General features: G+C 45.0%; 1 protein-coding gene and 1 non-coding gene across 4 annotated transcripts in view; both read right to left on the bottom strand.

Moving 5' to 3' along the window:
* Positions 1-7,150: 7,150 nt before the first annotated feature.
* The window catches only part of Atg16l1 (autophagy related 16 like 1), a 35,498-nt gene continuing 25,363 nt past the window's right edge, over positions 7,151-17,285 (bottom strand). For all 3 annotated transcript variants that reach the window (XM_015481581.2, XM_015481582.2, XM_015481584.2), the window contains 7 exons: positions 15,726-15,797; positions 11,752-11,872; positions 11,387-11,492; positions 9,295-9,444; positions 9,151-9,198; positions 8,307-8,408; positions 7,151-7,365 (listed from right to left, as the gene is read on the bottom strand). In XM_015481581.2, coding sequence (XP_015337067.1) covers positions 7,272-7,365; positions 8,307-8,408; positions 9,151-9,198; positions 9,295-9,444; positions 11,387-11,492; positions 11,752-11,872; positions 15,726-15,797 — 693 coding nt within the window. In that variant the 3' untranslated portion in view covers positions 7,151-7,271. The remainder of the gene's footprint in view (positions 7,366-8,306; positions 8,409-9,150; positions 9,199-9,294; positions 9,445-11,386; positions 11,493-11,751; positions 11,873-15,725; positions 15,798-17,285) is intronic.
* Positions 13,096-13,365, bottom strand: LOC125618388. Its single transcript, XR_007349670.1, has one exon. It is a non-coding gene; the product is annotated as a small Cajal body-specific RNA 6 (non-coding RNA).

The raw sequence follows: 17,285 nt of genomic DNA, 5'->3' as shown, positions 1-17,285 counted from the left end.
TATATATATATATATATATATTTATTTATTTATTTATATTTATATATGTGTGTATGTATAAGTATATATACACACACATATAAATACATATTAAAAATAGGAAAGACAGTGGAATGAATCAGACATAACTTTCCTATGTTCATATATGAATACACAACCAGTGAAACTCCACATCATGTACAACCACAAGAATGGAAATTTATATTCCATGTAGTATAATGTCAAAATACATTCTACTGTCGTGTATAACTAAAAAGAACAAGTAAAAAAAAAATTTTAAGCAAAAAAAAAAAAGCACACACATAAAAAGGAATAATACAAGAAAAATGCCATCTGAGAAACTCTGAATGTATTAGTCCTGCATATTGTAGGGGAGTGCCGGGGATTGAACTCAACCACTGACCCACATCCCCAGCCCTACTATGTATTTTATTTAGAGACAGAGTCTTAGTCCTCGCTTTTGCTGAGGCTGGCTTTCAACTTGTGATCCCCCTGCCTCAGCCTCCTGAGCCGCTAGAATTTCAGGCACGTGCCACCTAACCCAACTAGTCCTGCCTTTTTAATTAATTAATTAAGGGTTGGAGATGTGGCTCAGTGATAGAGTATCTGCCTAACATGCATGAGGCCCTGAGTTCAATCCCCAGGAACACACAAAAATAAATAATTTTTTATTACATAGTTATACATAGTAGTTGGGTTCATCGTGAAGAAATCTTGTGTGTGCTACCGGGGAAGGAACCCCCAAGCCTCACACAGGCTTGGTAAGCACTCTACTCTTACTCTTTTTTGGAAATGTTATTCCCAACCCCTGGTCGGTGATGAATTTTTATTTTCTTGGGGGAGAAATGAGAAAAATGAGGGCACTCATGGAATTTTTTTTTGTTTCTGTTTTTGGTACTAAAGATTGAACTCAGGGGCACTTTACTACCGAGTCACATCCCCAGCCCTCTTTTTTTATTTTTTGAGATAGGGCTTTGCTAGTTCGCTGAGGTTAGTCTTGAATTTGCCACCCTCCTGCCTCAGCCTCCCTAGTGACTGAGATTACAGGTATGAGCCGCTGTTCTGGCTCTTGTGAGTTTTTTTTGAAGAGCCAACATATTCAATATAAAAGACTGCCCCTTATCGTAAGATCATGAGGTCATTAGCCCATCACTCCCAAAGGGACCTGATACTCACTTCCGTCAACCCTTCCACTGACCCTGCAGCCCGTGGCAAACAGATCAGCCTTCTGTTATTGATTCTGCATTCTAGTATTTTATTATGAAATTTTAGAACTCAAAGAAAAAGATACAATAAACACCTGCACCGTCAACACTGAGACTTGACAACTAACAACTTTCTATGTGTCTATGTCCAGCTCTACTCTTTTTCCTTTTTAACCACTTGAAAGTAAATGCAACATCATGACACTTTAGCCATAATATTTCAGAATGCAGGTCCTAAGTGGAAGGACAAAAAGTCCTTTCTTTTTAGAAAATAGCGGGAGAACACAGTCATTTAGAAAAAAGTCCTTACTTGGCAAAAATACAAAGCTGGCAACCTTCCCCTAGATTTCTTTTTGAAGTTCACTGGGCTATGAATTCCCAAAGATGGAGAAGCACTGCCCGCAGCAATACTCATTTCTATGGAGTGTTCTATGGTGACATGAATCTTCAAGCTTGGGCTTCATCTCCCACAGCTGCAGCTCACAGGGCAGGGGTGGCGGGTAGTGGGGACACTCAGCTAAGCAGCTTATGGGCTTTGGGGTTAGCTTGTCATCTTAAGGGCTGATTAGGATACATGCTCAAGGAAAATGGGCACACTCTGCTAAACATCAACCCCCAAATGAAAATCATGTCCTCATTGCCTTAGTTTTACTGAGCAGAGAACACCTGGTATTGGTGAACCGTGCCAGGGAATTGGAGCTTGTAAAGGCCACCATGTTGATTCCAACACATATCTTTTGGTCCATCCATCTAAAGAAGAGAGAGCTGTTTGGGGCTGGGCTAATAATATCTAAAATCATAAATGCAATCCCAGGGACCATCAAGGGACCTTCACTTTGTTTTCCAGCCCTTACCTGGATCTTCTTTGTAACCCCCCAGCAAGGTGAATGCTCTTCCGTATTGGGAAATCACGGCCATCACTCTCTAGGCATCATGCTGGGAATGGTATTTAACTCTCCACTTTCCATGTAATAATGGCAGGTTGTATAGGTAGCCTCAGCCTGGAGTCCTGGGCTGCATGGCCACCGATGAGCCCCTATGACCTGCAGAGCAGCTGGGTCCCACTGCTACTTCCTTTCCTTCATCTGTAACCCGGTACCCCATGGCCTGCTCTGTTTTGGGAAGATTTATGGAAGGTATAGGTGAGTCCCTTAAGGCAGAGAAGCCCTGTGTGGTGTGGAGTAGAGATCCTGACCAGGACTTCCCCTGTCCCCCCAGCGGGAGGCTGACCTCTGCCAGGTGCTGCTTCTCCCTGCAGTGTTGTCCAAGGGGCCCCAACATGAATGGGTTACGAGATGACAAGGTCATCTCAACAGAATCTGCAGACAGGCTTCAGGATTGTACACCCCCTGAGAAGGTGCCCCAAATTAGGCAGATAGGCCTTTTTCTGGATGCAGATCCCCACTTTTATTTATATCACTGCTTATAAATGAAAAAAAGATTGAAGAATACAGATACCCGTTATTGGTTGGAATTAGAGGTGATGGTCACAGAACATCATGAATACATTGTTCACTTTAAAATGGTTTGGTATGTGACTCTCAACTCAATATATACATAAAAACAATAAAAAATACACTTTCAACATTATGACCCAGTACATACACATGTATAAATAGAGCAAAATTTCTACAAAACCATACTTACCATTCTTCCTTTTCTTGCTTAGATCTTGTGGTGCTGGGAATCCAACCCTGGGCTTGCGCACACTAGGGGAATGCTCTACCACTGAGATACAGCCCGCCGCTATTCTTGGGGTTAACCTCCTATTTTCCTTTCAGCTATGGTGGTCTGTTGTTATTCACTGATTCAATTCTATTACTAAATAAAAACTTTAAAGAAGCTATGTGCCACATACTCTCTCAAGTGTTAAGAATATGGTGGTCCCCGTCTCTTAGGAGTGTGTAGCCCTGGGGGCCACAGGACTTCTGACCCCACTGTTGTTTAAAACTCCACAGCATACCCTCTGTCCTCTCCTCATCCAGTTTTGTGATAAAAGGAAGCTTAAGGACAAATGCACAGCTCTCCTTGTGTCCCAGGGTCAGAGCAAATCTGCCCAAAGTTCAACATATAGGAATGTGTAGGGCTAATGTTTCCCACTCAAGACAGAAAATTATGCTTACGGAGGAAAGTCAACCAAACCTGGGGTGGGACATTAACAACAAAAAGACAATTGATTGGAAAGCAGAATGTAGATCTCACTGTGGCTGACTGCTGAGATGGTGCCATGATTCCTCTTGGTACCCCACACTGGGTTCAGTGCCAGTGACACCCAAGACAAATGCTGACACACTGATGCTTTCTTGCTGTGTCATCAGTCCCACAGCTACCCTTCACATCAACAGCCAGGTGGGTGTGGATGCCTTCCAAACCATTTATCCCCAACAGGCCAGCTGACTCCCAGAACAATGATTGTTTTAGCTAGGTGTGGTGGCATACACCTGTAATCAAGACTTGGGAGACTAAGAAGGATCAGAAGTTCAAGGTCAGCTCATGTCCGTAAGTGTGGGATGTGGGCAGACTTGGGGGTAAAATGCCATGGTGGGGATGTAGCTTGGTGGTTGAATGCCCTTGAGTTCAATCCCCAGTACCACCAACCCAATAAAAGAAGACTAATGGGTACAGCAGGCTCAGCTCCTCACAAAACCACATGCCTCCCAAGGTTCTGGATCTGTCCTGATTCTCACTGAACACACTTGCCAATCTAGGGTTATTAGAATGAGAGCAGTATGGCCCAGGGGAAGAGTCACTGAAGTGGGGGAGGGCTTGAGGGACACAGGTATAGTCACAGACAAGTAGAGGACTATATCTACAATGAAGAGGCCACGGAGGATTCAGAGACACAAACAGAAATCAGCAGAGAAGGATAACAAGTCATGGCTCCCCGAGGCCAGAGAATCACACTTCGCTGGAGCGAGGCAGCTGCCCACTTTATGGGCACATAGCACCAGCCCCAGGTAACAATGTAAATACAGGTATGCTTCACTTTACCTGGGATTTCTGAGGTTTATTAGATGAAAATGCTTCTTAGTATACATGGGGCACACTGAAGTGGGACACTGAAGTCAATGTAGAGGGGCACAGCCAGCTCACTCTATCCCTCCAAAAGACTCACTTCTGCATCCCCTGGTGCCTTGGTGGCAGACCAGCACCAGCATGCCCACCTGAGAGTCAGAAGTCTGGTCAGAGTATGCTGGGCATGGTGGTACACACCTGTAATCCCAGCAATCTCAGTGGGAGGCTGAGGCAGGATTGCTAAATCCAAAGCCAGCCTCAGAAAAATAGTGAGGTCCTGTCACAAAAAAAAAAGGGGGGGCGGGGAGGGGGGACTGGGGATGTGGCTCAGTGACTAACTACCTCTGGGTTAAATTCCTGGTACCAAAACAAAACAAAAACCCAGCACTTCTCCCACTCTACCCCAAACAACACAACACACACACACACACACCCCTCTAGGATGAGGATCTCTTGCTTGGCCATGCAACTTTACATTTGTGACAAAGGACATATGACAAGACAGGAGAGTAGCTCTGCATGTACTGGTGCACTGCAGTCTGGGGTTTCCAGGTGACCTGCCCTTGCCTCTCACAGCTGACGGGTCCCCAACCATTTATTTATTCCAGTGTCCATACAAAATTCCATGTGCCCCGATGGGGGAGATGCAAAAGGGGCTTTGCAGCATACATGACAAGGAGCAGCACATACACAGTATGTGTTTAAGATTGTCAGGGGATGGGGATGCAGCTCAGTGGCAGAGCCTTGTATGTGCAAGGCCATAAGTTCAATCACCAGCATCACACAAACATATATGAGGTATCTGGGAACACAAAGCCATAGAAAACTTTAATCCTCAGCTTTTAAAACATGTTAATGTCTGGACCAAAACAAGTCTTGTAGTAGGAGCCACTTACAAACAAGGGGCACTCTGGCTCAAACATCCAGGAAGCAGTCAACCAGCTGTGAATGCTGGTGGCACGTGGGAATTATCTGGGAATGTCTCTGCATGGTCCCTGGACTAGAGGAAGCAGCAGCAGTGGGAGGGCACCAGGAGACCTCAGGCACTGAGGCAGAGGCTGCGGGGTGAACAGAAGCTGCTTTCCCCAGTGCTGTGTGACCCCACACTTTTATGTCAGCTGTGGCAGTTAAAGAACTGAAGAACTTTCAGAGTGGGATGGAGCTCAAACAGAAAAACAGAATGCAGCCCTGCCTGTTTCCCTCAAAGTTCTCAAAAACAAGGTCATCTGAGGAAACTGCGATGCTTATTAGAGGCCTATTTTCAGAATCACTTTCCTCTCTGAAAATAAATGCAAGGGCTCATTCAATTTTGCAAGGCTGGCTGTTTCAGCCCCGATTGTGGGAACCAGATTAGGTTTTGGGGCTAAGCCTATGCACGTTGTCTGAGTGTCCCTTCAGAGTGGTGACATGATATGTTGGCTCTTCCGCATGTTAGGTATCTGAGGTGCCACAGGTAAGTCACTCTAGAACCCCAATTCATGCCTCTTCAGCTCAAGGCCCAAAGGAGACACATCAGGTCACACACCCTGTGGACAAAGGTGTCCTGCAGGAGGATCAGGATGTTTGGCTCCTATACCAGAAATGATGAAGTTCTGAAGAAACTCACCCAGGTCAGTTAAGATTTGCACAGGATGTGAAACGGGAATATTGATGCTTTATATGGAGTGATGATGTGTGGGATGAGGTGATGTGATGAACAAGAAAACACAGCGGCAAAGTACTATCCATTATTTACAAAGAATAAATACCAGAAAAACCAGTCAATTTGAAAAGATAACAGTTTTTCTTTTCTTTTTTTTTAATTTACAATCAAGTTCTGTTGGGCAACATACATAAATAAATAAAAGATGTGCCCGGCTGTGAATTTCCACTCCCCTCAATGCAAGTTCTCTGAATGGCAAACCGAAAAGGAAGACGCAAGGAGGGAAAGGACGGAGAATGGAGACGATGTACCTGTCAGAGCAAAGATGCCTCACTCCTTTCTCCTCCTGCTCTGGCACTCGTGTCCCTAACTGTCCAGAGAACAAGTGTAGAAGGAAAAAAAATAATAAAATAAAGTGCAAATTAAAATGTGATAAAAACATGGTGTTCTGGACACCCAGACCAGAACTAAAATCTTACACAGGTAAAATGGTAAGGATGAATGTCCCAGCCTTCATCATGGCCCAACAGGGAACACTACACTGCCATGCTCCCCAGACTGGGCTTCATGCACTGAACTCTGAAGTCAGCACAGGCAGGACTGGCAGAGGGCAGTGGCTGGAGTCACCACCACCAGCTTCGGAGCAAATACATCAGAGGTCTTAAATTCTTTGTCATCAGTGTGAACGTGGCAAGCACCCACCTTCTGGGCATCTGCAGAGTGATATAGGAGCACATTCTTCAACTCTGCCACAAACCCGCCCCACTGGAAAAGGTTGGCACATGTCCTTGCCTATCTCAAAGAGATTTTTAACCAAATTTATATTCATTCCTTGACCAAAAAGTAGATACGTAGAAGAACTGAGCGGAAGGGAGTCAAGGTTCTGAAGACCAGTCAAGAGACCTCAAGTTTCAGCAGTAATAAGACGAGATCACGAGAGCCCTGTGACAACCCCAGACCACGTGTTTGGGGTTTCCTCTAAGCCAATGCTTAGAGCAAGTCCACTGGGCAAAGGACCTCCAGGCGAGGGGTATGCATCAGGTAGAACCGACGCTGGAAGGATGGGAGAAGCACAGCTGGGAACCAACCCAGACATGTGGGATGTCATTGGCACTGTCATCCAGTGAGGAGACCCAGTGGGGACCCTGTGCTCCCCAATGAGGTATGGAAGATCAGAGCTAGTAGTGTTTCCCACCCCAACAGGGCAAGAGCCCGAACCTCGGCCAGGTGACTTGCAGGGTCAGGCTGTTTCAGTGTTGGTTCTTCCAGGCCATTAGAGAGCAGAGTCAATATTTTCAGTATTCCCATCCAAGGAAGGCCACCGTGCCACATGGCTTGAGCTCTTCTCGGGAAGGACTTGTGCCCACAGGACAGGGCTGCGCGAGTCTCTGCGCCTCTCCTAAAGGCCATCAAGGCTGTGCCCACAGCACAGCTTTGCTGCTTTTGTCCACACTGACAACATGAACACCGGAGGGAGACCACGCCACCGCGTTGATGGAGGAGCTTCATGGAGAGACCAGAGAGCACTGGGGTTAGGGCCGCGGTCAGCCACAAACCAGACCCCATGCATTCAGAGTCTAGGTGTGCCCACCCAAGCAGTGACTCATTAACAGCAAAAGAATGCTGGAGACAGTCTCCCTGCACTGTACACAGCAGCGCTGGAATAAACGGAATCTGGCTCCCTTAGCAGTTGGGCCTCAGCTGTGAGTGAACCAGAAGACAAAGTAAGCCTCTGAGGGGCAAGCAGACCTGCACAGCCAGAGGATAGGCATTCTGGAGAAAGCTGGGTTTGTCTTTTTTTTTTTTTTATATCAGGGACTGAACTCATGAACTCAGACACCTCACTGCTGAGCTACATCCCCAGGCCTTTTTATTTGTTGAGACTCTGTCTAGCTAAGCCAGCTGAGACTGGCTTCAAATTTGTGACCTCTTGCCTCAGCCTCTGGAATTGCTGGGATTATAGGCCTGTTTTTAAAAGTTTACTAGAAAAATGAGGAGAAGCAAGAGGAAGAGGGGCCATCATACCTGGCAGGGGGTCTCTGTTATAACTAGCAAGTGGGCTTGGGTGGATGGACAAAGCTAAGAAAAAAGGGAGCTGGGCACTGCCTATAAGGTAGAAGGGAATCAGTGTTTAGGAACAGGGCGATTCAAGGAAGAAAGGGAGAGAGAGGAACAGAGTAAGGAGAAGAGAGAAGTGGAAGGAGGGGACAGGGAAAGTGTGTTTCCCCGACTTTTCCTAATGGCCACCATTTAATGGCTCTACTTTGAGCATCTCGAGTAACTTCCTCTGTCTGCTGTACTGACGGCTATGGCCAACAACCACAGCCTTTGAGGGGCCCACTGAGTTTGAAGCTCAAAGAGGACATGAACCCTAGAACGAAGTCACAGATCCTGCTTTCAAACCTTGGGAAAGTGCGTGTATGTGCTGACCAGGTTTGCCATACCTGTGCTGTTTTGAAAGAACCTTCTCCACTTTCCCTGTAAGCACACTCCAGACATAGAGAGAGCCCTCAGCTGAGCCTGCTGCCACGTAACTGCCATCAGGGCTGAGGAGACAGAGAACAAAAGTTATTAGCTCCCCATCCCAACTCAGCATCCCCTAAACCCTCTTCCCAAGAGGTAATGCTTCCTCACAGGAGGCAAGCATGCAACTACTCCTCTGGACACCCTCATCGCTTCTTGGGGGTTCAAGTCCCTAGCCATCTATCAGACGCAGGAAACACATAGGGAGGCCAAAAGCCAACCTCCAAACAGCTGACAGTTCCCAATTTGCTTGCTGAATGGTTCAGTTGAGAGTAGAAAAGGAACAGGAAGCATCAAATGTAGAGATGCTTCTCCAGAGTACAGGTGATGATCCTGGACACACAATTTGGAGTAGCATGGTATATGGGAGAAGACAGGAGGAAAGGGCAACTAGAGACCACCTTGAGATGCCATCTCTCAAGTGCCAGCTCAGTTCCACCAAGTTTCCAGGGCTTTCTTGCCAATCCCCAAAAGCTCTCCAACAGGCTGGAATAAATGGGTGGGTAATGGAAGGGGAATCTGATGGCCCACCCAGAACCAAGCAACCATTATTTTTGGGCACAATCCACTTAAGTTTGTGCAACTGCAAAAGGAACATTAGGAAGGGAAGAGACACTGATGGTGACCCCAGAATGATCTTCAGGCTCACTTCTGCATGCTCTAGTTCACACACTGGACAAATCCAGCTCTATTTACTTCCCCAGCAGGAAAACCCCATGTGCTAACCTGAGATTAACCAAGCTGGGTTGGGACAGTGCTACTAACCTGAAGACAACTCTAGTCCAGTCAGAGCCGCACTTGAATCCAGGTGCACTGAAACAAACAATAGGCACTGTCACCCCAAAAGCTCAGCTAGTGGGACAGAAGCAGACAGGGCCAGGGTCCTGAGACACCCCTCAACTCTGTTACCTGAACGTCTGCTTGATGGCATTTGTCCGCAGATCAATGACTTTCAACAGGTCATCACGGGAACAGCTCAGAAGTTCAGTCCTTTCTGGGTTTAGATCCAAGGCAGTGATCTTCCCCAATAGCTCCATTTCTCGAACCACACTCTCTGACCTAAGGGAGATGAAAAATCTGAGAAACCTAACATAGAAAGGTCAGAACGTCTCCACTTTAACTAGGATGCTGTGTCACACAGAAGAGAAGGTGCTGCAAGTCAACAGGCTCCAATAGCAATCAACATGTTCTCAGGCTCAGAGTGACGACTTTGTTATTTTCCCAACAATTGGGCCTCCTCTGTTGATTTTATCTAGTAGTTTTGAGTATTAAAACTCTGAATCTAGGAAGAATTTTCATGGCAATCAGAATTTCTGATCAGCCAGTATCCAATTTGTATTACTTTTTCTTTTCTTTTTGGTGTTTGGGATCAAACCTAAGGCCTCACGTGCATGCTGAATTCATGCTCTACCAGTAAGTGCACCTCAGGCTCCAAAGAGTACCATTTTAATGACAACTTCTGCTTTTATATACTTGTGGCACAGACCTTGCTTTAGTGGGCTGGGAAGTCTCCTACTGGCATCTTACCATATTCAGTTTGGCTTGGCCTTCAACTCCAGGACAGCTGCCCTAGGCACTCTGTTGCTGTTTCCCCTGTCCTCTGTGCCCTAGTCTACACAGGTCAGTAAACGGCCCCCTGGGTAGACAAGGCCACAGCCAAGGGAAGTCCTGACCCCTCCATAGTGATTGATTTGTTTGTACTGGGGACTGAACCCAGGGGTGCTTTACCACTGAACCACATCCCAGTACTTTTTGAGACAGGATCTAAGAGGCTGGCCTTGAACTTGCAATTCTACCTTAGCCTCCCAAGTCACTGGGATTCCAGGCAAGTGCCACACAAAGCCCAGCTCCACAGTGATATTTTTGTAAGCTTCTAATGAATTATTTTCTACCGTAACTTGGAAGTTTTTCTTATTGTTGCTAAATCTGTGACTTGAGGCATACCGCACTACTGCTTTGGAATCTTTAACAGTTGAATTAGGGAGTGAACCAGGAGACTTGCAACATCTATCCAATTTAACTCTAAAAATTCCATGTTTCAATGTCAAATTTCTCTTCAGATGCCCTTTTATATCTTGCCCTCTACTGCCTTGGATTCAGGTCCTCATCAACTCTTTGATATCCCTGCATTCCAACATGACCTCTACAAATGACACCAAAATAATCTACTAGAGTCTTGTGAGTAATCATGTCCTTTCTTAACACTTAATGACTCCAGGACAAAGATACAGCCATGTGTGGTGTCTCATACCCACAATCCTAACCACTGGGGAGGCTGAAGCAGGAGGATTGCAAGTTAGATGCCAGCCTGGGCAACAAAGAGAGACCCTGTCTCAAAATAAAATGAAAAAGGATAGGGTGAGAAAAAAAGGATTGAGAGGTCTGGAAACAACTCATACAGCCTATGGAAATTTATCCCAACTCGTATTACCCTATCAATCCCAGTGGCCCACGCCCTCCACTTCCTGCCCACTTACTTTTTTTTTTTTTTTGTATAGGGGATTGAAACCAGGGGCACTCTACCACTGAGCCACATCCCTACCCCACCCACTTTTTACATTTTATTTAGAGACAGGGTCTCACTAAGTTGTTGAGGCCAGCTTTGAACTTGTGATCCTCCTGCCTCAGCTATCCTCTCAATTCTCCAGACTAATCATAACATCCTTGGACAGAGGCAGCCATGTCTACTTTGGTACACTGCTCACTGACTTGTATATCTGTCCCTTGGATTTTATTTCAAATGGCCCAAGACAGGCTGGTATCTTGCCATCTCTGCAACAAGGGACCTGCCCATGGTGTATGTGCAACGACTGAAGGCTAACCCCAGCAGCTGACACTGCGGTGAGGGAGAGAGAGCATACTGTTAAGATATTGGTGTCATAGAGCTCATTTCTGCCATTTCCTGAGATTTAAAAAATATAACCCACCTATGACACATTCCCACAACTCTACCACATACAAACTTTTGTCTGCTCCCCCACCAAGTTTTTGGGTGACATACCGGATATCCCAGAAACGAATTTTCTTGTCAAAATGTCCACTCATTACGCACTGCTCTGTGCAGACAATATCATTGCAACTGGATCCTGCAAACACTGTCTTTATGCCTGAAAGAAAATCAAACACCATTCATCAAGCACAGCCACCAAAAGGCTATGTATACAACACTGTTACACTCTACCCACTCAACTATCACAATTACCAATTTAAATGAAACCTCAAATAGCAACTGCCACTATCTCAGTGCCCCTCTTAATATGAAACTGAACCCGAAGTTCACAGTGTACCACATGAAATGCAAGCTCAGAAACACCACCTCCAAGACTACTGTCTACATGAATACACAGAGAGACTGAATTTCCTCACAGACTTTGCTGCGAAGGTCCCAGAGTTTGAGCGTCCGGTCATGACTTCCTGAGACGATCCGTGCATTGTCCAGCAGGAACTTAGCAGAGAGCACTTTCCCACTATGTCCTGTGAGCGTGTGCTAGGAAAGAAAATAGCCACAGTGAGCCTTGGGGTGCAACCAGCTGGCCATGCTGGAGGAGCAGGAGGCACTCAATCCTCCAGAGCCAATCTCAAAACACGCTGAGATCCGACCAGAAACTCCAAGACAATGGGAAGGTAAAGAACAAGAAACATAGGACAGGAGGCATGTTCATTCACTTAGTCTCAACCAAGGAGGCTACATATTTCCTATGAAGCAATTTCAGTGAGGCAGCAACATTTCTGGTCTGAGTAGCTTACAGAAAATTCCAGGAAGTCTCTGTCTTTGGGTGTTGCCAAGAGGTGAGATCTTTCTATGGCTTGAATCTTTTTTTTTTTTTAGTTGTAGTTGGACACAATATCTTTAATTAATTAATTTATTTTTATGTGGTGCTGAGGATGGAACCCAGGGCCTTGCCCATGCTAGGCAAGAACTCTACCACTGAGCCCGAGCCCCAGCCCCAGCTTGGATCTTGAATGCTTCTGAAAAGCTCATGTTTAAAAGGCTTGGTCTGCAGCCTATGGCACTACTGCAAGTGCAGATGCTTCAGGAGGTGGAAAGTCGAGGTCATTCCCCTGAAGGGGATACTGGGGTCCTGGTCTTTTCCCATCTCACTTTTTGCTTCTTGGCCAAAGGTGAATGGGTAGGGCCCTCTACCATGCACTCTTGTCATCATATGCTGTGCCACCACAGGCCAAAGGTGACAGGGCCAAGCAACCAGAGATTGAAACCTCTGAAACCACAAGCCAAAGTAAATCTTTCCTCCTTTTAAGCTGCTTACTTCAAGGTATTTTCCTGCAGCAACAGAAAGCTAACGTAGGTATCAAGACCAAGAGGATAAATCTCCCAATAGCGTTAAATAAAACCCTAGCATCACCAGCACCAAACTTCCCTGTCCTTCCCTGTCCTTGGAAGGGGTGGGGGTGGTGAGAAAAGAAAGGGGCAGGTGAGTGGGCATGGGGGACCATATCTGGGGCCTGCCCTTGCTAGGTAAGTGCTCTCCCACTGAGCCACACCCCCGGCTCTACTACAGACTCCTGCTTATTCTGTTCTTGATTTTTTAAAAAATCAATCTCCATTGTATCAAAATAAAAGATTTTAAAAGCCTGGATTTTGTCCAGTACCACTGCAGTGAGATTAGACAGGTTATCTGCAGACATTATTTATTAAAGGAAGCATCAGAACTTTACATACTTAAAAGCTCTAGGGCGTTTTCCGTCAGAGGTCTCAGCTTGAAAACGTCAGATCACAGCCACAGATACCAGCTCTCCCAACCATCAGTCCCTTGCCCTTCGTGGCTAAGCTGTTGGATGCAACCACCGTGTCTTCCCTTGGCTCACCAGGGAACACAGACTCAAGCCATCCCTGCCTGTCAGCTGCTCTCTGGCCCATTGTGGCACCACTGGAGCCTGATGGGATTGAGGCGGCTGGGGACATTCAGGATGCTGGGAGGGGACCTGGGCAGTCAGACCTTTTACTACTCATCATCGACCTCTTTTCACAATGGGATTGGCATTTTTATACATAAAAAATTCCAAAGGTTCATAAAGTATTCACCTGGCCGGGGACGTGCCTCAGTGGTAAAGGGTTTGCCTGGCATGTGTCAGGCTCTGGGTTTGATCCCCAGAACTGCCAAGGGGAAAACAAACCCCCAAATGGCAGCAAATAACAAAAACTCAAAAGGTATTCACTGATCACTGATGCTTTCTTTCAAAGTACAAAAAAAAAAAAATACCTATAAGTATGCACTACCTCTTGTCAGCACCTTCTATTCTCTATATTCTACTGTATTTTTCTTCAAACTATTTGATAATATCTGTAAACTTCTGGTAAGATCAAGAAAACTACAGCACAAAAAGGACTCTGCTCAGCACAAACTGGCTGAGGTTTCTGAAGTAAAAACTACATCTTACCTAGGAGCCGATCCTTACAACGGGCACTTTTCCAACATTGGTTACAGAAGTGAGCAGCTGGGTATTCAACACAGTTCCTCAAGACAAAGAAGCATCCAGGTAGTTGTGCAGTAACTTTTAGATTTTTTTGGTACTAGGGATTGAACACAGGGATGCTTTACCACTAACCTACAGCCCAAGCACTTTTGAATTTTGAGACAGGGTCTCACTAAGTTGCTGGATTGAAGTCCTACACCACCGAGTCCCATGTAACTTTAGAAAACAGGGACCCTATTTTGTTTCCTGAACCCATTGAGAGTTTCATGAGTATTCTCTGGGTAGAGAATCCACTGTAAAAGGCCTCCAGATCTTCAAATGCTTATTTAGGGATGGGACTCCATTGAAAACAGGTCAAGGCCCTCAGCACCAACTGGTCTTGAAAGGAGGGTACAGTTCTGACATGGCACCATCAACAGCAGCCTGTGAAGGTAGGGGTTGCCCACCAGCATCCTGTGGGCACTCTCTCCAAGGAGGAGTGGGTCCATCTTTCCACCTTGCTCACTTGGACAAAGTCTCCCAATACTATGGCCTTTGTCTTTTAGGTCTACCTTCCTAGGCCTCCTTCTTGATTTTTCAGGCCCAAAGCTTGAAGGCCATCTGTATGTAACTTCTCTTAGGAATGAAAAATACCATCCTGCACAAATGGTTTACTCTCAAAAGGTTCCCTCCTCTCCCAGGGCCTAAGATCAAGGAAGGTTATTGGTACCTCTTCAATGATTAGTCGGCCTTGCTCTGTTCTCAGTGTTGAATAATACAGACCAGCTGAATGTAGGAAAGAGCACAGACCTCAATTAAAATGCAAACCTTATTATTTACTAACTGCATGACTTTAGACTCCTTCCCCTTTGTAGGTTATTTAAGACTAAAATTCCTCCTCTACCTCCATCCAGAACAAGAACACAATGCATTCATCTTTTATCACCTTTAGGGCTTTGCTCTGCATTTCTTTTCTTAAAAAATATTTTCTTAGTTGTCAATGGACTTTTATTTATTTACTTATTTATTTATATGCAGTGCTGAGAATTGAACCCAGTGCCTCACACGTGCTAGGCAAGTGCTCTACCACTGAGCAACAACCCTAGCATGCTCTGCTCTGCATTTCTGAGAATCTTTTGTCAAGTGACAATCAAGAATTTCAACTTTTCAGGTACTAGCTACACCTAATACTGCTCACCTTCCACACAGTTTTCAGGAAGACAGATAGCCTAAAGTGATAACTCTGTTTCTAAAGATTCACCTAGCTTCATCCAGGCACCCTCCAATCAGAACACCAGGAACCTACCTAATAGACCATTCTAATAGAGCTCCCCACCTCCCAGTGGATTCAAGAAGTTCCTTTTAACATCGTGCCATTTTTAATGTAGTTGACACAAAAATAGCTGTGTCAAACTTATAACCATCAAGTTCAGATCTTTGTCTTGGATGCAAAGTTAGGCTCAAATGCAAACTGCCTCAACATCTGAGCCTACTTCTACACCTGTTTCCTATTTTCCAGCATCAGGAGTCATTCACATCTATCATAAGTATACCCATTTGTACTTTTTCTACTTTCCAGCTTACTCTATGAGGTGAATCACAATTCACATGCTGATGCTAAAATCTGTAAAGCTAAGCTAAAATTGATATCTATATAAAAAGTACCTAGTCCTTATGGACAGGAGGAGTATCCCCAAGTCTTCCATGGACATGGGAGGGTCTATTGCAAACATGCTGAAATTGAATCTTAGACAAAATATGGGAGTAAGTAGAAACAAATTTTCCCAAGGAGAAAAGTGTCAATCAAGTATGATTTTCAGGGAAGCACACACAAGTCCCCTAGTTATTCATCTGCCATTTTCCTGTATTGTGTGCCTTGACAACCACATGGCTTGTACATTATACTTGTCTTAACCCAGCCTTACCCGTAATCGATAATCATCCACAGTCCAGATTCGGCTTGCAAAATCATTTGAAGCTGCTAAGAGGTAAGCCCCCTAGAGGAATAAATGAAAGAAAAAACAACTTTTAGCTAAAGTAGAGGAATTCAGTTCACAAGAAACAAGTTTCCTAATAATCAAGTCCAAGAAGGGTTAGATGCCTAAAACTACACACCTGATCTGAACACCATCACCACCAGCGTGTTATCAACCTACAGATCCCCTTCAAATTAAGCTTTCCTCCTGAAATCACTCAATTTCACTGGAATGTTGAGATTTCTAAAGCTCAATGGAACTCAAGTCTCCCACGCTCACCTTTCCCCTCATCACCTACCCTACGCAGCAAATACAAATTCTCCACATACAATCCAAGCAGAAAGCCCAGAAGCACCTACTCTTCCCTGGGCTCAACTCCCAACTACCCATCCTCCAAGACCACCTACTTTCCATGCATCCAGCTAGACCCTTTCCTCTCTTGCCTGCACCTCAGCCCCAACCTGAATCAAGTCTGCAGAAGCACTGGATGCTGGCCACTGCAGATCTGCCCCTCCCAATTCAGTCTTCAATGTCAATTATTGCAGAATTTAATGCTATATCTGTTTCTGAAAACCTCTCAAGGCTGGGGATAGATCTCAGTGGTAGAGCATTTGCCAAACATATGCAAAATCCTCCACATGGTTTCACTGAGTCAAGATATACTCTGACCTACATCTAACTTTCCAGTCAAATTTCCTTATCATTACCTCAAGGAGTCATTAACTCAAGGAGTGGTTATTAACCCATTTTTGTCCCACTGTCCAAGATGTGAAGCACCTATAAAAACTTACATAATGGGATAATACAATTACATAAGAGGAATAATAGTATAATGACAATGTCCACTAATATTCATTAATATAATAATATATATGAGCTCACCTAAAAATGCATCCATGTCAATTCTCTTGACATATTCATAATAACTAGGGACTTACTGGGTTAAGAAGCTAACAGTTTGTGTTAGGAGCACAAAGACAACTAACCACCAGTGCTCATCCCCTGGGAGTGAGTTTTAGCTTGATAAAAGCAGCAGATGTAGACTTCTCTCTCTCTCTCCAGAATGGGTTTTTGCACAAGACATTCCAGGTCCCAGAGGACCCTTACCCAAGTAGGGATGTGAAAAGGACACCTGAGATGACAGAGATAGAAGGACTCTTGAGCAGACAGTGTCACCTCACCTGGCTACTGCACACTACTCCTACCTCTAATCTTCTCTTTGCTTCCTCTCCCTGCAATTTCAGCACTGGGCTTTTTGCATCTAACCTTTGATTATCTGGAGTTGTGCCAAGTTGGCTTATTTTGTTTCCTAATCCCCACTCTGAAATGCTGATGAGTGAGCAGTTCATTCCTATTTTACACATTACTTTAGTACAATGACTTGCAGTTTAATGCTTTTAAACCACTCTCATTTAAATGGCAATTTACTGAAGGGTAGGACCACATGGTGCCCCTATAGCACAGGATCTAAACACACAAAATATAACAATAAAATAGAATTAAAAATAC

The sequence above is a fragment of the Marmota marmota genome, unplaced genomic scaffold (assembly GCF_001458135.2).
Source record: "Marmota marmota marmota unplaced genomic scaffold, marMar, whole genome shotgun sequence".
NCBI classification, from domain to species: domain Eukaryota; kingdom Metazoa; phylum Chordata; class Mammalia; order Rodentia; family Sciuridae; genus Marmota; species Marmota marmota.
Note: the sequence above shows the minus strand (reverse complement) of the source record. Positions and strands in the feature narration are given on the sequence as shown.